Below are 25318 nucleotides of genomic sequence, written 5' to 3'. Positions count from 1 at the left end.
TTGCCTGCACCATGCTCCGGCCAGGGCTGCAGCCTGGCTCAGGGCAGCCCCAGTGCAGGGCATCACCAGCAGCAGGCTTTGGCACAGCCCCGAGGCGCTAAGCAAGGCGCAGCCGCTGCCTGCCCATAGCTCTCTTCAAATCAGGAAGGAACTCTGTAAAGACAACCTGAATGTCTTTATTGATTTCCTATTTACAAATCACAAAGCTGGCCAAAAGCAGAGTGTGAACACTGAACGAGAGCATTGGATACATTCATCAATATAGCACTGGAGTCAAGACAGTCCCAGCTCTGCTTGGAAGGTGACATGGTACAACAGAACATCTCATACTTTTGGAAACAGGCAAGTCCAACAATGAATTACATTCATCTATCTACAAAAGCCAGAATTGCATCAAACTGCATAAAAGCCATAAGAACAGAAGTTGCTCGGGTGTAGTTCAGAGTCTGACTCCTCTCCCTCCCCAACAGGACAAGCAAACAGACCTACCTTGTGGCTTGAAAGCAGGAAAGGTGAATTTGGGAAAAGAAATTGCATAACAAAAGAGCAGTAAAAACAGATGCTTCAGGGACAAGCCAGCTAGGGCCCATCCTCCTCAGCTGAGCTAGGTTACAGCAAGGCCTGCCTTCAAGTCCTGCTCTTTCGATAGCCAAGTGTGCAGCTTTGCTTCTTTCAAATTCCAATTATTTCCACTATTGCCACCTATATACAGAAGTGCCCGAGGTGCCGCACCCACCGCAGCCGGCCCGGCGCGGGGCTCATGCAGGCCCCGAGGTGGCTCCGGGCAGGGAAGTGAAGCTGCTGCTGCCTGAGGGGAGCAGCAGAGGCAGAGCGCAAGCAGGGGTGTGTGCCCCAAAGGGCTGCCCCTCAGAGGGCAGAGCTCACCCGTCCTGCCGATCCGCCTCACGACACCGCTTGCATTGCACAGAGTCAGGTTCAATAACTAAGTCATGGACCCATCAGATTATTTATTTTTTTTTAAAGTACTGGCCATATTAAAAACATCCTACCTTGAAGCAGGCTTACAATATACACATCTTACAACGTCTTCCTAGAGAACGTAACACTATCGACATCTCTAAACGCTACTGATTACGAGGTGTGGGGTGTTCCTGACCGTATTACTGCTGCGTGGCTGACAAGGAGACACCCGGCCAGCCACAGGCTGAAGACAGAGCCCAACCGGAGGGAGCAAGGGGAAGAGACGCACTTTCCCCCGCGAGTGAGCAGGCACTCAGCCATCCGCATCAGCGAAGGATGACCGGGTTTCAACTTCCAGCAGCTGAACAAGGTGGCAACTACCGCCGGGCCAGTCTGGGCAGCCTCGTGCGCCTAGGGCAGAGGGAGAGGTTTGCAAAAGAGAACCTCAGTTTTGAGGCAGCACCACAACGTGCCAGCAAGTCCCACGCAGACTTTGGAGGGCTCTGGACACCCTGCCAAGATGTCCTTTAGTTACGGCTTCCTCTGCAGAGGAAGGGGAGGGAAAACCCAGCCTCCAGTGGGCAGCGCCTCCCACCTCCTCCCCGCAGGGCACCTTTACCTACTGACTATGGCTGAACCTGCTGACGGTGAAAACAACCAGTCCTGAACAGGTAAGAAGGGAGCTTATTCATGATTACTGAACTAACCAGCCCAAAGCCAGGTGATGTTTGGAAATACTGTATCTTCCTCCTGCACTTGTCCAAACAGGCAGACTGCAAATATACACTGGCAAACAGAAAATCTTTAATGTTTTCCTAAACTGTTCCATAAATCCTCGTCCATCTGCTGCATTATTAAGTAACAGGCGGTTGCACATCAAGCCTCTTCCTATTTTGCATCAGGGCAGCATTGCTCTGAAGCAGCCTAGGAGTAGGTTAGCAATGCACAGAAACAAACAAAAAAATAGAAAATGCATTGAAACGTGCATGAGAACAGCAGCAATACACAGGAACACGGGGGCCAGGTGAGGCAAGTTCCCTTGCTTGCTCCAACTGACAAATCCCAGCACTATCTGCAAACAAAGGATTTGATTAGCACAGTAACAACTAGTACAGATTTCCCTGCTGCTAAATGCTGCACGGGGTTATCTGAGTATCACCCATCATTTTGAACACCATACAGAGTTTGGAAGAAGCACCACGGGACTCAGCACAGCACCTGCCCCCAGGAGAGGGCAGAGCCTGCCCTGCCAGAGCCGCTGCCCCTTCCCAGCCCCGCAGGGGAGCTCACCTCGCTGTCGCCAACTGCCCAAGGTAAAGGATTGTCACAAATTAGTGAGAATAGCATGAAAACGCTGTAGTCTCTAGAGGCGCTCTAGTTTTGAGGTCTCCCTCAAGACCGTGTAGTGCTGAAACGGCAAGCCTCAGGGAAAAGGCCACTTTCTGTCACTTTTTGAAGGCGGCTGCACGTGCTGCAGCCAGCAGGAGGGGACGCGCCAAGCGCAGGCTGGTCGAGCTCTGCCTTTGCAGTGGTGTTGCCAGCCAAGCACTGCAAACCGCTTCGCCTCAACTGCTGCGCTAGAGCAGAGGAGGAGGGGCCATACAGCCCCGGACTTTGTCTTTTTTCTTTTTGCAGGATTTGCTCCTCACAGCAAGTGTAACCACAACCAGAGCCACTCGTTTCCATGCTTCTGACTGGTGGAAAAGCATCTACATTCATTACAGTCAAAAAAATGCATGTTGTTAGATAGGATTAATCAGTAAAGTGAAAAATGACTAGCCACAGACAACCTACAAATGATACTGGTAAACCAGTTAGTCTGGTATGGGATAGCAGCAGAATCACTAGCACAAGGCAAAACATGAGCTTTGAAATGGTTTTACTGAGACCTTTGGCTAGTGTGGCTCCAATTGGTGTGGTCAAACTCAGCCAGAAATTTAGTTTGGAAGGTCACGGGGAAGAGAACAGAAAAGTCCAGAGCCAGCTCCACAGCTGCACTATGTGTAGAAGATGATCTCTGGGATTTGTCCATCCTCCACAGAAGTGCCGTTGTTATTCCCAGCCGCGTAGCAGAACGTAAAGCAGGTTTTGGCTCCTGTTGTTGGTGATTCATGGATCACTTTGCGCAGTCCTTTGGTTCCATAGTGGGAATCTGGACCCTGCAATGGTTACAGAAGACAAGAAGAACAGATCAAGACAGAGATCGCAGCCCTGCTGGACCCTGCTGCCCAGGTACGCTCCACCCAAAGCAATGAACTTTGGAAGTCTCAGCACCTCCCATTTCTTTCTGCTTCTTTAGGTATTTTGAGCAAAGTTCTCATCGCTATCAGAGCTTAACACTGCATTTAACCAGATCTCAACAGTTCAATAACAACTTTTTTAAGCCAGTCCAGATGGGCTCTGTATTACAAGCATACAGAGCTGACAGTTTATCTGTGTGCACCAAGAAAAAAATCCCCTCACCTCATCACACATTCAGCCTGTTAATTACAGTATACTTGCTAGAGAAGTTAAAAACCAACCCTGAATCCTGATGGTCAGTGTGTACATCCTACCACCAGGTGAAGGTCTCCAAAGGAAGCCTTCAAAACTAAACTCGCCTCACTGAAACACAGAGAGAGTAAGAACCACGTTGCACTGAAAAAACCTGCTTTCACCTATACTTATAAGCCACTCTTCTATCCATGCTGTCCCACTACAGTACCTTTAGAGTAGCACATGCTGTATAGTTGACGTTGGGTAAAATCTCAACAGGTTCCTTGAACATGACCCGGAAAGTGTTTGAAGATCCATCACAGCTGAACCCTGTGTCGTTCTGCCCCAGGACCGTATTACTGTCTGTGTGGATGATCTGCAAGAGATGTGTTAAATTTTAATCCATACAGTTAGTTGGAAGCTGCCCTGCACATCAGAATTGGCACTAGTGCAGGCATGTCCTCTCTGAACCGCACTGGGTCTGAGGGACTCGGTAGTTTGACCAGTTCCACCACAGCTTCAGAGCCCTGTTGCAACTGCAACATCGTGTTGCTTGTGCCATCACATACTGAACAACAGCATGCTTGCATCCCAGAAAACCCAAGACAAAGACATTTCCCTCTTTACCCTGAAGCCTGGCGCAACACTACAGGTGGCTGTTTGCTTAGACCTTCGCTTCCTTTTAGCCTCCAAGAGCTCAGAGGCACTAGAAAGTGACCCTGGCTGTTCAGGAAGCAAAGACAGACTGTGCTTATCACATCAGCTGTGTTGGGGTAACTTTCCTGGGGGCAATTGCTCTCAAGGGGTCCAGACTCAGGCAGGTTACTTATGTACATCCAGAACAATGTGCACAAGACTTTTATAAGACAAAGTCTTTCAAACAGCTGTTAATGGACTTCAGACAGGTGTGTCAAAAAACAAACTCCCTAAGTCCTACTCGCCATCTCAAACAGGTGCACACTGGCACTGCACAGGCCCAGCGCACTCACAGCAATTGTTTTCTTCTCTTCCCTTGCTGAACTGTGACTGCTCCACTGCATTTGTACAGCCTGGAGCAAAAGTACAAATGGTAATGCAATACCTGACCACTGCTGCAGAATCAGCCTGCCTGCTTGATGTAGGAAAACATGCATGGCTTTTCTCAAACTGTTTCACTACTCTCCTGGATGTATTTTCAAAGGCTGTGAATAGACTTGGGGAGATACGGCATTGATGCGTCTAATGGGAGGCTGCATCAAATTGAGAGCAATAATCCCTCTTATACCCAGTGCCCCATCTGGCCCACACTACATCTGCCAACCACCCTATCTACAAAACAAATGCAGTCCCTTCCAAGTTAAGATTCTGTTGCATACTCACTAAAACGTGTAAAGTAGTCCCTACAGTAGCAACTGTTTTTGATGTAGTACAGAGAATTACCTGTATATTTACTTGGTAATCCGTTGGCCCATGTATGGATCCGTATAATCCAAACCCAACTACAAATATCCTTTTGTTTACTGAGAACCTGCAGGAATAGATGACGAAAGTCAGATCAACTTACCACTCCTGTACTGAAACAGTACGATGATGAAGCGCAAGTATCTTCACTTACTTTAATTTCAGATCTACTATTTAATCAAGCACATACTGCAGTTTCAAATGCAACTCATACTAATAACTGAAATCCTTTACAGAAACCCTAACTTGTAAGCTTACAAGTTAAGCTTGGTCCTAATGGGCCAGCAAGTAAATTTGTTTGCTCATGTAAAATGCAAAGCTGCATCATCCCATCATCGGGCTTCAGAGTCCAGCTCAGAAGCACCTTGAGGTTGCAGTATGATGTCAGCATCCAAAAACGCCAGCCAGGCAAGGGCAGGGTAGCCTGCAGAGAGTGGAATAGCGCCCACCTCACAGCAGCAACAGTCTTTCAAGCAAGGTAACAGCAAAGACCACTTAAAGTGTCATTAGGTATTTCACTGCTAAGCACTGGAGGAGAATTGTTAATGTGCTTTTGAGCATTGGCTGGGTATAGCTGCAGGGTAGCAGCTAGCTGCACTCAAGATTTACCCGAGAGTAGAAAATAAGAGTCAATAGCTCCTGAATACAGGAATCCCTGCTGCCTAAGACATTAAGGGCAACGATATTCACCCCCCTGTTCAGCTCTATCTTCTCAGCTAGCAGAAAGCCTCAGTGGCTGCCAAACCGCCAGCATTATTTCTTCACCTGCCCACCAATTCTTTCAGCCCTGTGTATTCCACGGACAAACACTGTGGCAAGCCAGAAGCCACTGTACTGCCCCCCCCCCCAAAATATTCAGTAATGACCCACACACAGGCCAGGCTGAAGAAGGACCCTGATGCTGTCAGCAGCTGGACACAAAGTCAAATACAAGACCTCTGAATGCTAGATCTCAGAGCAGTAAATGTTTGAAGGCAGCAGCTCTTCCAACTGGATCTCTGGGCCAATCTGGACCCTTCCAGAAGGCTGACAGCACTATTGATATGCAAGGGAACCACCAACGAAGAACCCTGAGGTTTTTAAAGAACTGTATTCATGGAAATTCCCTCTTCCCCCAAGACAAGGAACAACCTGGAAACAACCACGGCTTTCTGGATACTTCCTGTCTTGCTCTAACCACTTGGACACTCAAAGCTTGCAAACCACCACCACTTGCCATGCCATGCCACGTCTCTGTCACCATGGCTGGACTTCGCTATTTGTCTCCCAGCTTAGGTATAAACAAACTAGATGTCAGCAGAAAGGCAGGCACAGCAAGCATTTTCATTCTAATCCCTCCCTCAAACTGGCAAGATTAAGGGGCTCCAACAAACCACGTTTACACTTAGGATACAACAAGGAACTGACCTGATGGAGCATTGGTTAGTCAACATATCCAGGCACAGGAGGAGGCTGTGAGCTGCCTGGTGACCAACTGCTACATGCCCATACAGCTGCAGGAAGCCATTCGAAAAGGAGACAGATAAATCCACCAAGAGGCCTGTGCTCAAGGGCCACAATTGATGCAAACCTTTGCCAATACAGAAGCAAAGTGGCAGCCTGCAGCTGCACATGCAGGTTAATGCGTCTGGTGAGGCTTCTGCCCAGCAAAACACTTTCCCTTTGTGGTTTGGCATGAGGGTTCATGTGGCAGTTAGGGTCTAGTACGTAACCTTGCAGGTTTAGGTCTAGAGTAGGCTGAAAGCTCAGTAAACATCAATCTATCAGCAGCAGAATTAGCAGAGAAGCTGACCTTATCCTGTCACTAGTCCCACTGTACCCCCAGCGGCTCTCCACCTGCTGGAAACGGCTGATGCTGCACTCCTTCCCCCGCAGGCAGCAGCGTGGTCGGTCGATGAACTCCACCCGTGGCTTTGGGTTCACTGTGAAGTGGAGGAACAGGCTCACCACCTCTCGGTCCGTAAGGATTCCTGACTGGGCAGGCCCTGCAGAAGAGCATGAAAACCATGAGGTGGTCAGCCCTCACAAGCTGAAAGGGATACTCGCGAGAGTTCAGGGGCAGGAGGCACATGTGACTTGCAAACGAGAGCATCGGAAACAGGATTTCAATGGCATATCCAGAAATTAAGCCTCAGACAGAAAGCACTGCCTGCCTTTTATTTGCAGGGTAGTTGTGGGCTGTGGAGCCTCTGCAGAGCACATATGTGACATAGTAATTAAGAGCACAGCTCCACAGAGCCAAGAGGCATTTGGCTAAAAGGGATGGTTTAAAAACAATCATTCAGCTAATCCTTCCTCCATACCCTCAGAATATGATAATACAGATAAAAGGGATTTTCATACATCTACACTGGTATTTTAGAATATTAATGTTAAGACACCATGGGATCCCATGAGGGGTAATGGGAAGGAACATCAGCTGGCCACCATCAACTTAGAAAGAGGAATATTTTTCAGTTGAGACAAAGGTGGTTCAGTTCCTGCACTGCTTTGACTCCCTCCCTTCCTGGGGCATTTGAACTCCACTTTTTTTTTTTCTTTTTTAAAAAAAGATTCTTTGTCTGCTTTTGTAGAACCAAGAAAAAACACTAGGGATTTTTAGCATGAATTGAGACAGTCTCATCTTTGCTTCAGTAACTAGATGTTTATTCCAAAGAGATATTAGACTCAAGCTTTGGAAACAACTTCAAATACTTTCAGAAGTGGAAATGGGTAAAAATCAGTCAATATCTCAATTCCTGTAGCAAATAGTAAAAAGTTGCTCTGCACCTCTATTTGTGAGAGGCTTTCAACACAAAGACCACTGGTGCATGGTGAAGAACTGAGAGTTCTGTAACATGGAAAGCAAAGTCTAGCTACTTTTTGGTCCAATGTGATTTGTAGTTGATTAAATTCAGCCAGATGTTAGAACTGTGCCCAGCTGTATACTCCTGGATGGTAGACATAATGTGGTCCAAGACTGCAATAGGTACAGATGAAAAAATTTAAGGAAGTAGGCTGTTAACAGATGAATGAGCTTGTGGATACCTTGCTCAGCAAAAACTAACCATCACTGATCAAGTCTAAACGTATCCTGTGCTGCTGCAATGCAATTCTCAGATGTTTCAAATTACTTGCTTAAAGGGGGAGCGACGCATTCGCCAGTTAGAATGTCTTCATGCAGAACTCCACATTCAGTACAGATTATACCATAAGCGGGTGAAACCACCACCCATACCATGCCTTTCCCTTCACCTCCCCTCTTGGGAGCGGGCGGCAGAGAGGAGCTGTTTCCCTCTCCTTCCTCTGCTGGGGTCACCAAGGAAGTCCCTCAAACACCAAGGACGAAGCTGAAGCAATCCCAAGGTAGGAACTTATTGAAGGGACAGCTGACCTGTGCAAGCACTCAGGGTTGGTGTATTGGAGTTTCGTTTGTTCATCTTTCAGATTAAAGTGGATGGAGAACACTTGAAAAGTTTCTCTCAAAGCAAGAAGACGGATCAAAGATCCCAGTCCAACAAACAGCTTTGACAGCCAGTATGGGGTGGGGGCATTCCCCACTCCAAGGCTTCAACCCAAATATGCCAGAACTAACACATTCCTCCCACTGAGAGGGATTTACGTAAGATCTGAAGGGAGGATTGAAACAAAAATTCACAGCTCAGTACACGTAATTACCCTGCTTTAACACCATCCAGGAGGATGCTCTCTTCCATCAAGCCAGACTGCAAGCCTCTGACCCTGCTGCAAGCTGCTGTTTGGCATAACATGCAATTCAGGAACAGAACCTGCTATGTTTCACTGAGAGCCAACACAAAGGAAAAAGCTACTAACTTTGGATGAGCAGATCCCTATCTCCCTGGCCAAGCTGTTTCTGAAGAGATTCATGTCCCCAAATCCACACCACTGCTGTGACAGGCAAATAAAGTGAAGGTCAAGTTTTAATCACAAATTTACTAATATCCCTATTCATCTAGAGGGATGAACATTAACTATCAATCAGCTGATGTCATCTTTGCCTAAGGAAGAAATTCACAAAGAAAATGGCTTCACTGACTCCTTCTGCTTCTTTGTACAGGTGACTGTAGCATAAAAGAAGTTTCAGCTTTGAAAATGGTTCCATGGTGTCTTTTAGCATGAAAAAATGCTTAAGCCAATTGCCAGTTTTCAATCCCTGAAGAACCGCCAGAGCATGAACAGGCAATGAAAACAAAACTCAAAAAAAATCTTTAGTCAAAATTGTTAAATGCATTAGACATCTTTTAGACCAAGATCTTACCGTAAACCTGAAAAACTAAATACCACCACCCCTTCAGCTCAAAGAACATTTAAAAAATTTTTCTTGTTATGAGGCTCTGCTCTGAATGGTATCAGTAAAACATGGTCAACATCACCACTGGATTAGAGGCAACAGCAAACAGGTGAGGAAACATCCTCTTCTCTCTTGGGGAACAGGCTACAATCAACAACAGCTATTTGAAACACCATTTGCTTTGTGTAGGTTATATGGTTGGAAATGAATGCATGTGAACGCATTTATATCTCAGCTGAATGAGAAAGCAACCATGTGAACATACTATGAAAACAAATGAGGAGGTATGATCCTACTTGCACCTGAGGGAGCACCGTAGCCTTTAAAAACAAGAGGATCATGGATGGAAACAGCATTTACACAGCAGATTCTGTAGGTCAGTGTGAATGGGGAATAATCTCAAGTTTGTAAGTTACTACAGAACACACAGCAAAAAATCCACTTTCATGTACTTAGTCCTCTGTAGTTCAGAGAAAGCAAAGACCAGGGCTGCCAGAAACGCCTTTGTTCAGTTACCTGCTGCAAACTCCTCAATAGTCATCAATGGGAAGCGGATAAGAGAAAGCGCTTTGCCCAGTACTTTCCGCTTGTTCTCTGGAATCACCTGAAGTTGCTGCCGTTGACACTCAGCCTCCGACCAGCGAACCACTGCATTAAACAAACGAACCTCCCGGATCCCCAAGGTATCCCTCTCCAGCACCGCGACCAGGGTGTCTGCAAGGCAGGACAGACAGGGACAACTTTAGGCACTAACCCAAATGACCCCATTTTACCTAGCCACAACTACTGCATGTACAGCCAAAACAAGTGAAAGAGAAGCAATTGAAAAAACAGCATCTCCCCAAAGTGCTGCCTGCAACCTATAAGGAAGATAAATCTGCATATTCCATAAGCAAGGAACTCACCAGAGCAGCAAATAGTGCCCATTTATTTTGTATGTTAATGCAAGTGCAGTAGAATAAATTGCAACTTACTTGATGTGAAATTTGGATGAAGCAAGCAGCACACAAGCCAGAAGGTTACCTGTGTCTTACCTCCATATTCCATTTCATTAGAAGAAGGTTAAAGTCTGAATTTTAATGTCTATTAACTGTGCCCAGCAAGTTTGGCTACTGCATACGATAATTAAAATAACCAGTTCTTGCTTCCAAAAGCGCAACACCTTTTTAACTCCAAAACCTGACGAAGACTCAGGGAACACGGCCAACTCCACAAAAGAGGGCAAGTTACACCCACCCAAAACCTGCCAACATCAACAGAGGAAACAGGCTTTGTATCATGCCCAGAAAAATCAAGTTGCACCAAAGTAAGCAGATTCCAGGATATTTCTGCAAGTGAGCATGCTCTTTTGCAAATGCTTAGTCTCTAGCCACTTAGTGCCAGGGACTGTTCGTTCAACAGATTAATCCAGAACAGCAAAGCTACAAAAGAAAAGCATCAAGTATTAACCTGTAATAACTTTAGAGCTTAGCTTTTCATGAAAGCCTGCAGAAGACAGGAAAAAACGCTTACCTAGATCAATGTCTGTAAATCCCTCTGCATTGATGGCATCTGATGTGTTCTTGTCTATGTTCTCTAGGCAAAGGCTGGCCAGCTGAGGTTCATCAAAAAGTCTTGCCTAGTAATGAAGAAGTAATCATTAACACAAAAGGTATTTTAAAATTTACACTGGTTAAGGACACTCCCCACTGCCCCAAAGCCCATCTTCATTAGCAGTACTTTGCCTGATTACATCACAATTTCATTGGGCTGCAGCAGTCTTTCACAAGCATTTAAGCATGACAAGGCAAATACTAGAAAAAAAATCCGCATTTGGCATCTGTTCTGTTTTAGCTGTGCATGTCTTCAGGCACGTCTTTGTTTCAATATCACATCAGTTAACATGACTGTAGTGCTTTCTAGCACCGTACTGACCATGTCAGCTAACACGGGTAATTTTTACTACGTCATTTTTATATTTAGAAGAAAGCTTTGCCCAATGACTCCAGGCCTGCTCACTCTAAGGATATGAAGAGGTGGCTTATTCTGTAAGAACACAGTCACACTCATTTTGTGTATTAGCAAAATGCCTTAACAGGCACACAGAGCCAGCCCAGAGATGCACAAAACCCTGCACGGTAGGCAGCCTACTTAGTGAATTTGCTTATTTTTACACAGAAACATCCACTCCAATCTAGTTACCTTAAAGAACTCCCCCAAAAATAGGGTACTGGTCCAAACCAAATCTGTACACAGCTTGGAGAGTTGCTCAGGATCTCTGTACCCAAACTCCTAATATTTCACTCCCCACCTCAGATCCCCCCTCTCTGAGACTGCAAAGGCATATTACCATCCCTGTGCCTAGCAGAAGCAAAAGGTGGGAACACACAAAAGGCACCAGGATGACTTGTTATCTCCAGCGCTTTGTCTTTGCTATTTAGGAAGGGACCATCTTTGCATGACACATAACATTACAGAGCCACAATATCCAGGGACTTGAACTGGCACAGGTAAGGTTTAAAATTGTGTTTTGGGATGGAAATTCAGTCACTCACAGAGGTTCTGACTCTTGGGCATCTTCTGCTTCACCCTTGTTCAAGGGCTGTAGAGTTCAGCAGAGTCCACATTCGACACTGAGACCTCAAGCACAAAGAGCTGAAACATCTCAGTGTTTCATCCCACCAGTCATCCCCTGCTCCTGGCGCTGGAGGCCTGCCAGCGCCTCGCACTCTTGGCATCCAAGAGCTGCGACTGACTCAGACTTTACTACTGGAGTGGCTCTCTTCTGACACGTGAAGGACTTACATTACAGTCACGCAGTTCTCCCCCAGAGCTCCTTCAGGCAAGCTACTACGTCTTGTTGATCAGAATGACATTTGCATGCACATCTGGCATGAAACCGCACTGTGTTCACTATGAGGCACAATTGATTAGGAAGGCTGTTTGTTACTTATATTTCTGCCAGAAATTAGCAGTTGCTTGAAACACCATTGCTCTCGTAGTTGCCAACCCACAGGATACATGCAAAAGAGTTTTGGGGTCTTAGGCTCTACAATCAGCTGTCCACACTCTTAAGCCTCTTGGGAAGTGTTTTGCACAAGATACATCTCAAATCTGTAATTGACAGATTTGTTGCAAGAAATAGAGGCCGATTTTCACACTGAAGGACCAGATCTCAGAGTTTCTTGACAGGCTCCTCACTCAGTGAGTCTGTTATCACTGAGATAAGTTTCTGAAAGAATTCCAGCCTCAGACATCTAAGAGACTCGGTATATCGTGACAGCAAACATCCACTGGATATGAATCATCAGTGATAATTAATCATAATGGATAAGCCCTAAGCTAATTTCACAGAGCAAAAGGAACCAGGAAGGCCTGTCCCCATCCAGCATTTCAGCTGCCCCAGCACAGCTGACGGTGCCAGGCAGTATCTTGGTTTTGATACATGAAAAACTAGGACCCCTTCTTCCTCTGCCAAAGGAACTTTGTGAATTGTAAAGAAGTTACTGCAAACCTAAATGCTACTTTGCCATACCTGAGACGTCAGGTTGTGGAGGGACACCACAACACAAAATCCCTACGTAAGGAATACCACCAAACAGTTTACATGTCTAATTCTCATCAGGTGATGGCAAGCACAGGATGCCTCTTCAAAACTTAAGTCAGTAGGAGAGATCGCTTCTCAGCTTTTGGATTACAGATCCTGATCTTTCAGATTTCACGCTGCAGAGCCCAAAAATCAAGACTGCTGCAGCCAAAGAGATACAATTGTCCCACGGTGAATCAGATGGGAGTGTGAATTTGGCTACCATGACCCAAGCAAGAACCTTTAAATCTTAAACCTTTCCCACGAAGTGGAATGCGGCTCCCCCAATATATCAGAGGCTGCCTCACCCATTTATGGCATGTGGAAGAGAGCCAAGTTTTTTTTAAAGAAAATAAAACATTTGTTAGAAGAGACAGTATTTTACACTCAAGCATTAGACATTTAATGCAGCCAGAGCTGAATCCTCAGCAGCCAAGAGTATCTACAATGGCAGTGTAAAACAGAACTACTTTGAGAACCTGATCCAAATATTTAAACTCATAAAATCCCAGCCTAATCACAGCAAACAAGCAAAGAGCTCAGCTGTTCTGAGCCAACACTGTTTCAGGCTTTGCAAAAAAACTGCAGGGGGACACCGCTACTGACACAGTAACCACAGTCACAGCCTGAAAGATGCTTATACTCCTGACAAGTAGGAAAAGAGCCAGCAGCCATATACTAGGCAAGGCAGGACAACCTCTCAGAGCCAGACCACTTCAGTGCACTGGTTCCCAACTCAGGGCATCTGCCAAGACTCTTCTGCAGGGTTTCTTTAACATCTAAAATCACAGCAGCTTTCCTGAGCAGGCTGATCAGAAACAGTTCTCCAGAGCTAGTCAAAAGTACGTCCATTCCCTAAAGGAAAACTCAGTGCCCACAGTGCATGTTTGTTTCTTGTTCCTACAGCACCAAGAAGATGTCCTTGGCAATGTGACAGACGCTGCAATGCACAGGTGATAGCATGGCTACACCACGGAAGTCACTGGTATGTTATCAGCTGTTATCAGAGGGTGGCGGGGACCAGAAAGAAAAAAAAATGAAGCCAAGGAACAGGAAGGATAGTGATGCTAGATTAATCAACCTGAGTGCAAACCTGATCTTCTCCAAAATAAGCAGAAGCAGTAAACGCTGGCTTCCAGTTTGCTACTTCGAAGAGTCAAACGCAAAGAGACCAGTCCAACCCTCAGATAAGAGGGAAGGACACACAGACATGCAGTCAACCTGAGCCGAGAAACACGGCTGTACTGCGACTCTATGTCTGCATGCCTCCTGTACAGCAGCAGGGTTAGCTGGAGCAGGCTGAGGAAGAGATCATTTTGTTATCTCTAACAGGTAGTGGCCATTTCCTCTCCTACGAAAATTAGCCAACCAAAGCACTCTTGAAGAAGTTGCATTGTCTTTTATCCCCATTCTGGGGGAAACTATTACAAAACAGCCCATCAAAGAACATTTGCCCAATTAGATGAAGTAAGCTTTGCACGAAGAAAGTCCTGAACCTGAACAAGTGAAAATCCTCTCATTTCACTTTTCTTCTTGGCAGATGAAGTTTTTCCATCCTGTTAATTTCTTCCCCAGCTCACACACTGGATGGAATCTCCTGCCACACCAAAACAAAAAGCAGAGCTGAAATGGCAGCAACACTTGCCGTATTTCATTGTTCCTTATACAAACCTGCTCATCACCACTACATACCTGTAAGAAAAATCAAAAAGCACAAGACACAGAACTGCTCCGGTTTGGACAATCAACTCTCTAACACTCATAAAACTTCTATTTTCTTATCACTTAAGAAATTTAATCCAAATGACTGCAAGCTCACCTGTGTTAACAGCATGAATGCATTGTCTGCTCGGAGGTTTTTTTTAAGAAATTCCACACAATGAGCTTCCAGGGCTGGAACTGCATATTTTTTAGCTGTGTAAAGCGTTGTCATAACAGTCTCTGGTCCAATCTGAACTTCGTCTGAATAAAGAAATCTGAAAGCATACAAACAAACATTGCTCTGATGTAGCCAGTAAGATAACAAGGTATAAAAAAAGCCCTTGCAGTTCATAAAAACTTATTTGTGCTTCTGCACATCAGCCTGGCCCCATTTTTTGAGAGATGGAACAGTTTTTACATCCTTCTCACTGACTCTAGTTGTTTGTTTGCTTTTTTAAACAAGCAAACAAAAATGGCCTCAAGTTGTGTTCGGGAGGTTTAGGTTGGATATTAGGGGAAATGTCTTTACTGAAAGGGTTGTGCAGCACTGGAACAGGCTGCCCAGGGAAGTGGTTGAGCCACCATCCCCTGAGGTCTTCAAGAAACGTGGAGATGCAGAACTTTGCAGCGTGGTTTAGTGGTGGACTTGGCAGTACTAGGTTAAGGGTTGGACTGGATGATCTTAGAGGTCTTCTCCAACCTGACTGATTTCATGATTCTATGAAAAACCACTCCTTACGGCATCACTTTTAATGAATAAAACAGGATGAGTATCTGTTCTAGCAACTCAAACTGCCTCACATCCCACAGCCAGTGAGCTGCTGAGCCAGCCACTTACACCGGACTAGAACATTTTCTGGCCAAGTACAGCCTGTGAATTAAAGTTTTCAGCTGTTCAGTTAGAGTAAGCAAGGACAAAAATTAAATTCTGCCCGCCTACTTCAGAAGAGAGGCTCTGTTCTTTCAGTTCCAATTCAAAAGTTATCCGAAGCAATGAAACATATACATCTACTGCAGATGAGAGACGTTTTACCCATGCACCACTTCCCCTCATCTCTCCACTTTATATGCTAAATCTTTGTTAAAACAGTTTTGTTCCATTATACAGGTGTTAAAATACAGCAAGAAATATAACAAGCATAATGTAAGAGTTAATTACAATGAAAAACAAGGCCTGCCACACTGCTAGCAAAGCATCAGCCTTCACTGTTAGGCCAAAACAAGGACGCACATTCATACCGCATGGAAAAACAAAGGTCGTCATAGGAAGCCTGCCCGAGCCTCCTCACACCCAAGCATGCTGATTAGAGACAACAGGAACTGGCAGGCTGAATTCAGTAAAAACAGTTACACATTTGATGTCAGTCCTAATCCCATGCAGAGTTTTTGTTTACTGTTTTTCCTTTAACCAGTCAAGCATTTGCCAATCAGGGTCTGAAAGGCACCAAGCAGGCTTTAAGCACAGAGACATAGTATTAAGCCTGTTAGCAGGGCTTGGCATTCCTGTTCCACGGGAGATTTTGGAAACTCCAGCCATTTCTTCTCCGGCATTTCTCCAGCGGCCAGGGGGGGCACAAGAGCACGTCGTGTTGCAGCTGGTCCTGGAGGCTTTGCGCAGCTACAGGGCTGCTCTCCTGCAGGGACTGGCTGCAGCACGGCCACACAGCTCCTGGTCCTCCAACAACAGCGAGGGTCAGGATGCAGCTCAGGGATGCAGAAACAGAAGGATTCGGAGGACAGGGACTGCTCTCAGTGCCACCGAAAGCAGGTTTTTGTGTCGCTTTAAAGCATGCGTTAATAACAGCATCAAGCCACTGGCTCACATGTGTTTTGCACACATCCCTTCACCAGTTCTATTTTCACTACACAACCCTGTTTATTACAAGATTAAAAGAACACAGTTGTGCAAAAAACTAGTTCCATTTACTGCAATGACTACATTAGTAACTATTTTTACCGTAATCTAAACTGTACGCTAAGAGAAGAGATGCCCAAACTGTGAAAAAGCACAGCATTAGTTTAATAGAAGATTCAGACTGTGACCTCAGAAAATCAAAATGGTTCTTCTGGTTACTATTAAAAAAAAAAAAAAAAAAAGGGGGGGAGGGGGAGAAAAAAAGGATCTCTTTTGCAGTTACAGCAGACCTGTTAAATGCCCCTAGCCCACAAACACAACCTAGTGCCCAGAAGGGGCCTTATGCTGAGCATTCAGGATGGGCGGTTTGTCTCTTGGTAAGCTCCTGATCCTGCAGCATTAGGTCATGATCCGGACCAAGTCCAGAGACATATATAAGGAGCAGCTTCAACTTCAGATCAGCATTTTGAGGGACTGGTAGAGCTTGGTAAGCTTCCTACAGGAACAACACCCATGCCTCCTTTGACACTTTTGAACAATGAGCTTAGTTCAATTCTAGATTTAAGCACCTAAGGTATCACTGGACTACAGGCACACCTGCTGTAGCATTACTGCAAGCTTTAGTCACTGTGGCAGTCCACACAATATTTCTCTTTTACAAAATATAAACATTTCTGTCGAAATCCACTGAAACAGATCATCTTAGTCCTTTCAGATGACTGTTCTCTTCCAAGATCATACTGTTCTTTTTATGTGACTGTTGAAATTTCAATACTGGCAGGGTAACAACCCGATTTTGCCTCTAATTCGCTCGGTATTTTAGCCTTGCTAAGTTTTAAAGACAGATGCTAACTCTGTACTCCACAGAGATGCTCAGAGACAAGCTGCTAAAGAGTCATATGCCAGTTGAAGGGATTCCCCATGTGCTGGTGTCTGGTTTAAAAAGAGCCAAAGGGGAGGGGGCTATGGGCTCCCTGTTATTTCTGGCCTATCATCCTACAAAGATCAATTCTAAAACCTTCTAAGATAGCACAGTCATGACCTAAGCACTTTCTGAAGGTAAAGCAAAAAGTGTGCCAAAGCTATTTATAATTATAGTTCCCAATAGGAAGCAAGCAGGGAACATGTCAAGAGCACGGTTTTGGAAACCTGGGGAAGTAGGTTACAAAAATCCTATAGAAATGGGACAATGACTTTCCAGCATACATTCAGGATTGCTGCTGGATGTTATATGGCACCAGCCAAGCTTAAAGAAATCAGTGAATAGGACATTACAGCCCCTTCCTCCTCCTTCCCCCAGCATGCAGACTGACAATACACGTTGGAAATGGAAATGCAAAACCGGCTCTCCAAAAGAGGAATAAAGCATGCTCAGAGGGAGATACCACACAGAAAGTCTGACACTGATTTCACACCCTCGCTTACCTGTTATAACTTGCTCATAAGCTGAGCTCCAAGTATTTGTAACTTTGGGAGTTCTAAAATGATTATTTTTCCCCACTTCTTTCAAACAGCGTTTGGATCAAATCAAACCAATTCATTTACAAAAAAAAAAAAAGTTGAGACACTGTCTAAGCAGGTATCAACTTTACTGAAAGGGCCAGCATGTGAACTTTAGCCGACTGCCCATCAGAATCCCTCCCAATCACTGCATTTTCATGGCCGAACTATATATAACTACATATTTACAAAACTATGTTTATTTTTGCCCACACTGCAGATCAGCAGCAGAAGGGCATAATGGCTGGTAAACCTAAAGACAAAGCGAGTCAGATATTTTTGTGCAGCAGCTAATCTAGACTTTTACCCAGGACAAGGGAGATTTAGCACCAGCATTTAAACACCCTCAAACAGATCAACAAAGAGGCATTTTACTTAGAAGCGTAACGATCTCCACTTCACAAAATGGTTCACTGCTTTCATTGAAAATACCCTTCTCTACAATAAATCTGTTCATTCCGGTTACGCTGTGTGTTAGAAGCAGCTTACTTCAGCAAAGCTAAGAAGGCAGCAGGCTCCACATCAGGCAGCTCAATCTCTGTAGACGTTGTGGCCATTCCACCATTAAACATTGCATCGAAGACTGCACTGCCCACAGCCAGCACAAATCTAAAATTAAAAAAATAAACAAACAAAAAGCTTATGTTAAACCATATTCACTTGCAAAAAAAAAAAAAAAAAAAAAAAAAAAAAAAAGATCCCAGGCTAGTTGCTGTTCCCCAAGGCTTCCCCCAGGGAGGGCAAATCGCTCATAGTGGTAAAGCAAAAATGTTTTGCAAGAGAAGGGAGCATCAGACTTTCCTTCATTTACTGAGAAAACACCAAAGTTGCAAAGAACTTCATTCTGAGTCCAGTCGCGGTATACAAATTTGCAATGGTTCACCGAAGACAAGATTTTGTGCATCGTGGAACAGAATATATACAGCTGCTTTACAAAGCCCTTATAGGAGCCTACAGCCACTTATGAAATTGAGAAATTAAGAAACAGCAACTTAAGGAATTCAAGTTCTTCCAGAGAACAGAGCCCAAGACTTGGTGTGCTTCCCCACAGTCACGGACAGAAAATATTTACAGAACACTTGTCACTACACATTACCCACCTCCTCACGTCTCCCCAGAGAATCCTTGATTACAGCAGCGCACGCGGGGCCGCGGGCACCAAACCTGCTCCTTGCTCAGCCCAGAGGGCAGGCAGACCCCGAGGTGAAGTGCACCAGTGCCATTAGGTGCCTGCGAATCCTTTACACACTGCTGTGAGTTTACACGGCAATTAACAGAGGAAGGCATTTTATCAGCCCTAAAGAAATAGGAAGCGAGAATTCCCACAAAACAGATTTGAGATCAAAAATAATCTTTCGTCCCTCCCATGTAAACAAGATGATTTCCCTCACTGATAAACACCAACCCGTGTTTCAGGAGGAGCCACGGAGCTGCTGAGAGGCCTGCGTATATCTAAGCTGCTGCCTCCATGCCTTAGAAAAGCACTTCTGAGAACTCCCGTTGTTTGAAAACTCAGAGATGAGCTTTTCCCAGGAAAACCAGCTTGTTCCTGGTGGCTGCAACCACGCAGCTCCCTGAAGTTAAATAAAGCAAGGGCCACGAAGGTCCACCTCAGCAGCCCCCGCCTGACCGATGAGCGTGGGGACATGGAGCAGACAAGAGCGTAGAAGCGATGACTCTGACCGCTTCCACCTGTAAGGAAGAAAATTCAGCAGCTCTCGCTGCAGCAGAGTTTGAAGCACGCTTCAATGGAGAGAAGTATCTGGAACTGGGGGCAGAAAACCGTACGTGACAGAAGGCACGAGACAGAAACCTCCGGCACTCAGGCTCCAAGGAAAAGCCCATCACTACAGAGGAGCTTTGGTTAGATTTTACCATGGTAGGAAGTGACAGAAACTCTTTTTCTTTTCCCCTCCCCACGTTTTATTTAAATTTTTTAATTTTCTCAATTTTCACTCTGCCCCGTTCAGAGGAGACCTTCTATAGACACAATAGGGAGAAGCGTTGTAGACGTGCCAGGCTTGTTTGCTGTGATGGGCGGCTTGGCTGACGAACTGGGTTGTATTGTTTCTAATTGGATAAGAGAGCTAGGGACAAGCCATGGTGGTTAAAAAAAAAATGCACATGCATATTTCTATCAAACAATTCTCAAGAAAAATGTCAAGAACAAATAAGAAAACTTGTTCACAATACTAGGATTGCCAGATGAAACAAAAATCCTTGTTTTTACAAAAGCAGTGATGGTGGCAAGATAGTTGCTGGCATTATTTGCTACAAAAAAAAATATTAACATAAATAAATTGCACTCTAAAATTTTCATTTTCATAGCCAGCACAGTCTACATCCTCAATTAGCAGAGAGCCTTCAGAAGCATTCTGAAAAGGGCACTCATTTGAAAGAAGCTGTCCAACCCTTGCTTCCATTTCGCTCAGTGACAAGTCAACTTGATTTTTTTTCACACTGCTGAACCCTAAAGGGATCCCAGTAGGTGCCAGAAAGATGCACAGCACTCTAAAAAACTGCAAGACTACAGATTTCGTAGTTTCCTTAAAACATCACAGGGACACAACTAAGGCAAGAAAATCCCTCTCTCTTCATGGCATCTCCTTACTCTTGCTAAAACGAACACTTAAACCTATTCTGAAGACACTCCAGGAACAGAAGGAACGTGCAACTTGTACACATTTGTTTCCCCAGCTGTGCAGGTCTGCAAAAGAGAGAGATGGTTTTGTTTTGGAGGGTAGAAACAATTATGGCAAACCGGCAGAGTAATAGAGATGTAATAGTTTTTCTCCTATTGTCTGAAGCACTGTAGCAACCAGCGCACCACAGGTCTCTCCCCTGACCCTAAGGAATACTGCCCAATGCAATTATGCAACTCCCCAAAGGGAACTGCAGGTACCCTAAGCTCCCCATAGTGTCCCAGCTTTACCAGAGAAAGAATCCAAACACTGAGTGTTATTTTTAAACAAGTGTGGTAGCAAAACAAAGTGAGCTGCTGAAAAGATGCAGAGAAACGAGCAGAAACTGAGCAAAACAACTCAGAAAGCAACATTTGATTCCTCATCATTTCCCCTGCACATGTAAGAATCAAAGTAAACTGGCTTTCAGCAATAAAAGCAGAGTCGGGGGAACTTGGACAAGGTGAACAATTTGACTGTCTTCACGAAGATCCAAAGCTGACTCTGAAGATTTGGAAGCCTGCAAGAAAACATCTTCATTACTCTGTTTACAGCTTCCTACCCACCAGTTTTTGTACTGCTTCCTTGCTCACCTTGGTATCTCCACTCGTCACCTCCTTAACTCGTATACCCAACAGTCCTGCCCCCTTTGCAGGCCATTACAATTCAAAATGAACCATTTGAGAACCATGACTACCCCACCACTGCGTAACACCTCCCTGCTCCACCCGCTCCACTGCAGAGAAATCTTAAAATATCTGTATCAGAAGAGCTGACACGGAAACAGAGCGACACATGATGTGAGGGAGCTCTGCAAAGCCGCAGGTGACAAGAAGCTAATGAACAACGATCACTTGCTGCATCCTTCCAGAGCAAGGAGCAGAGCCACCAGGTAAAATGAGGTCCAAAGACCCCAAGGAGAAGCCCTTCAAAACACACCTCCAGGAGCCGGGCGGTAGCACACCCTGCCATGTGCCACCGCAGGCACGACAAGTTTATGCACATCCAAGAAAAGGCGGGACAAGCTCAGAAGGGAAATGCCTGAAAAAAAGCTTCCAAAAAACTCAGCCCGTCTCCGAGCTGTGGTTCTCCTGGGCTGAAGCATACACAAGGGTACATCGCCATACACTTGCCCCATTCCACTTCAGGCCATGTTTTCTGTCCAATTAACAAGAAAAGTACCCCATCCACGCAGCTCCTGGCCGACAAGGTTTAGATGTTTCTAATCTCATTGATGTTGTGCATGATGCAGCCAGTCTGGAAAAGGCCAAAAAAAAAAAAAAAAACAAAAAACTTCCGTCTTACTGTCAAGCATAATCAATGCATCAGTCTTGGCCATGTTGCCATCAAGTACCATCAGAACAGCCTGCTCAGTCAAATGTTTGTTAGCCTTGGAATCAAAAAACATACTGCTGTTCTGCCTCCTTCACAGCCGATTCGGCAGCAAGAGGGAACAGGCTAATAGCGTGGAGACCAAGCTTGCTCCTGGGTATGCAAACAATTTCCACAGGGTCTGGAGCCTCTTGAAAAGAGGATGCCTGCTCTTCTCAGGGCTGTGGATGCTTCCCAGGACGGATGCTTGGATCGAAGACCCTTCAGTCAAGCCCAGCACAGCCACTTATGCTATCTGTCTGCAAAGACAGCTTTCAATTACAGCATCACCACTTGAGGACATTGCCACCCGCGACCACTCGGCATTATACCACGCAGCTCCCCGCACCTACAGCCACGCCATCCCCACCCTTCTGAGGAGCCCAACAAGAGCAGAGCTGAGCTACCATCATGTCCAGCTCTTAGGGTACTTGCACTAACCAGGTTACTGCCAAAGCCAACAATTTGTAACACGCCGTATTAAAGACCACAAGTTTCAGGGTTTAAAATAAGATATTGCAGACCATTCCTCAAGGCATCACCAGCCACTGTTCAAGAACTCTATTTAGGGCGTGCTCCTACTCTAGCCATTCTTTATACCTGCCCTGGTCCGAAACCTCATTGCAGAAATACTTACCTGTTAATCGTGCACTATTTCAGGCACCTAGCATCAAAGTACATCATCTGCCCTCACCTGCTGAAGCAATACGGTGCCTCTCAAATTAAATTCGTTGTTGCTTTGCAACTCAATTCCAGCACAAAATATCTTCTGCTGTTAGGCTGCTGTGGGAGAGCTGAGCACAGAAGGGGTCTGGGCGGTTTTATTTTAAGCCCTCTGTTTCTGAAATAACCACAGTACTTCATGAATCATCAGGATATCCCAACTGTAATATCATAGAGGCAAGTTTCACTAAAATCTATATAATCCTTAAGTGGGATGTCACGGCATGACACACTCTATTCTATCTTCACCACCCAGAGTTCCAGATGGATTTCAGAGCAATTAAGCAACGTTTCACTTTGGGGCCATTTTTTTTTCTTTAGCTTCATTTATTTTCCACTTATTTCTGGCTGAACATTGCCCCTCCCTATCTAGTAAGCCTAGTTCTCAGGACAGGAGCAAGCATACTTAAATACTAATTAAGCTCCAAATTATCAAGCGCAGAACTGCCACCCTCAACATTCAAACTAGCCCAGAACAAGTGTGCTTCAAACAGAAAAAGAGAAAAAAGGGAAATCTGAAGGAAAAACTTCCAGGTGCACAAGCACATATGAGAAAAGTGATAGTCTGAGATTGCTTGGAGGGAGGCTCCCTTTGCCAAGCACCGCTTCTGAGCACACTGACAAGCCCTCCCCCATCCCCAATTAAAACAGGTCCTGCCCTCAAATGAAAGACTCCTGCGTTTGCTGTTTGCACACCTGAGCAAACCAGAAGGTACTCCCTGAAGCAGGGATTGTGAGCGACATGCAGCAGTTCTGTTACAAATCGAAGGAGCTGCCCCAAGAAGCCGCTGAATGTCAATCAGCCACGTCCATTCTGAATTACCCAGGTGGGGACAATTCCCAGCTCTTCAGCAAGCAGTAAGCTCCGAGCTGCAAATTCTGAAATGGCAGCTTGGCCTTAAGCATTTATGGACAGACAGGTTTCCTCCTGTCCAGATGTCATTTTCAGTACAGCTCTTTCAGAATCACAGGTTTGTTTTGCAGTGGTGGATTACCTTCCAAAATACAGGGCTTCAGCAACAACTCAATACTGTGTATTTTTAAAACCAAATTTCTGCCACATTTCCCTTCTCAAATCATTGCTCTCTCCCTTCCATTCTCACTGCTCTCACAAATCCCTTTTTCTGTTGACAAAACATTCCTCCTTTCCTCCATAACCCACAGAAACAAGGACTGCTTCCGAGTGAAATCCAGGGGTCCGTTTGTCCCTGCTGCACCTCTCTCTGCCGGCCGCTCTGCTAACGCACCTCTGTCCCACCTACCCTTCAGGGGAAAATACAGCCGGACACCAGACCCTGTCCTCTGATGTGGCAAGCGTAGGAAGGAACACTAAATCAATCTGAAGGTTCACAGAGGTTTGATGCAACACCGGCCAGCCCAACTGAGGAGCAGTCACCTCTACGCATGGACATGCAGCCAGGAACACGTGAAAAACCAATGCACAGGGCCCACGGGTGGGATCTGGCATACCACAGGCCTGGTGATGCCAGCTCCGTCTGGGGGCTGGTGCTGGGGGCTGCAGCGGCGCAGAGCCGGGCCTGGCCACCGCAGCACCACGGAGAACACGTCCCTGAGCTCGCAGCTCCAACAAGACAAACATGGGGAGCAGTTACCCGACCCCGTATTTGCTTTCAGGAGAGAGGATCCCTGTAACCCCCCCCTCAAGACACATCGCTCCCCAAAAGGTGCCCTGGATGCTCCACAGCAAACCCAACCCGCCCTCCAGCAGGGCCCACGATCCCTGAGCCCCCAGCACAGGCTGCAGCACAGAGGAGGCCCCCACCCCAAAACCCACGCCTTGGCCGGGCCTCGTGGGGCCTGGGTGTCCCCCTCCAGAGCCTATTACCCTCCCCCAAAACCCTTCTAGGTCACCCGGGCCCCCTTCAGGGCCTACCTGTGTCGTGTCGTGTGTCCCCCCCCCCCTCCCCCCCAAACCCTGCTGGGTCACGACCTGGGTCCCGTCCAGAGCCTATTACCCACCCCCTAACCCCGCTCTGTCACCTTCCTCCTCCCCCGGGCCTATTATACCCCCCAATATGCTTTGGGAACACCTGGGTCCCCCTCCAGGGCTTACTACCACCCCACCCCCCCAAAAAAAAAAAAACACAACACCCTGCTGGGTCACCTGGGTCCCCCACACGGCCTGCCTGCGTCCCCCAAACCCCTTTGGGTCACCCGGGTCCCCTCCACACCCTAGTACCCCCCAAAACCCTCCTGGGACACCTGGGTCCCCAGACCCGGGGCACCCTCTGTGGCCACGCGCCCCCCTCCCCAAGCCGAGGGCACACATCCCTCCCCCCCCCATGGCCGGGCCCCCCGGCGCTGCCCCCCCACCTGTGTGCGGGGATGCGCTGCGAGCCGCGGCCCTTCCCCACCAGGAAGTGGACGTCGCTCAGCACCTCGTTGTTGAAGAGGAAAGCGAAGCGCTCCTGCACGGTCGGCTTGGTCGCCTGCCAGTTGTACACCGGCTCCCGCTGCAGCGCCCCGCCGGGGCCGCCCGCCCCCCCGGCTCCCCCGGCGCCCCCCACCGCAGCCGCCGCGGCGGCCGCCGCCACCGGAGCCGCCGCCACCGCCGCCGCCGCCGGGCCCCCCGCGCCGCCTCCGCCGCCCGCCGCCGGGTTGGCGGCGCCGCACTGGTTGTAGGTGAGGCCGGGCGGCGACGCCGGGGGGGCGCCGTTCGTGCAAGCGGCGGCGGCGCCGTTGCCCGGCGGCGGCGGCGGCGGCTGCGGGCAGGAGGAGGAGAGGCCCCCGGGGCCCCCGCCGCTCCCACCGGCCGCCATTTTGTGCGGCGGAGG

General features: G+C 46.7%; 1 protein-coding gene across 2 annotated transcripts; it reads right to left on the bottom strand.

Annotated features, from left to right (window-relative positions):
* Positions 1 to 189: 189 nt before the first annotated feature.
* BTBD2 (BTB domain containing 2) lies at positions 190 to 25318 on the bottom strand. Of its 2 annotated transcripts, XR_014619192.1 has the most exons (10): positions 24858 to 25303; positions 18238 to 18357; positions 14512 to 14668; positions 10640 to 10745; positions 9644 to 9841; positions 6629 to 6821; positions 4816 to 4903; positions 3626 to 3772; positions 2811 to 3080; positions 190 to 1332 (listed from the first exon to the last, which is right to left on the bottom strand). XR_014619192.1 is itself a non-coding variant. In XM_084302927.1 (9 exons), the coding sequence occupies exons 1-9, from the start codon at positions 25301 to 25303 to the stop codon at positions 2919 to 2921; spliced, it is 1617 nt and encodes a 538-aa protein (XP_084159053.1). In that variant the 5' UTR covers positions 25304 to 25318; the 3' UTR covers positions 1704 to 2918. The 2 variants fall into 2 exon arrangements, 1 of the variants encoding a protein (XP_084159053.1); XM_084302927.1 differs by lacking the exon at positions 190 to 1332 and having other exon boundaries at positions 1704 to 3080; positions 24858 to 25318.

Source organism: Netta rufina (assembly GCF_964035555.1).
Source record: "Netta rufina genome assembly, chromosome: 28".
Classification (NCBI taxonomy): Eukaryota; Metazoa; Chordata; class Aves; order Anseriformes; family Anatidae; genus Netta; species Netta rufina.
This window is presented reverse-complemented; position numbering and strand designations above follow the sequence as displayed.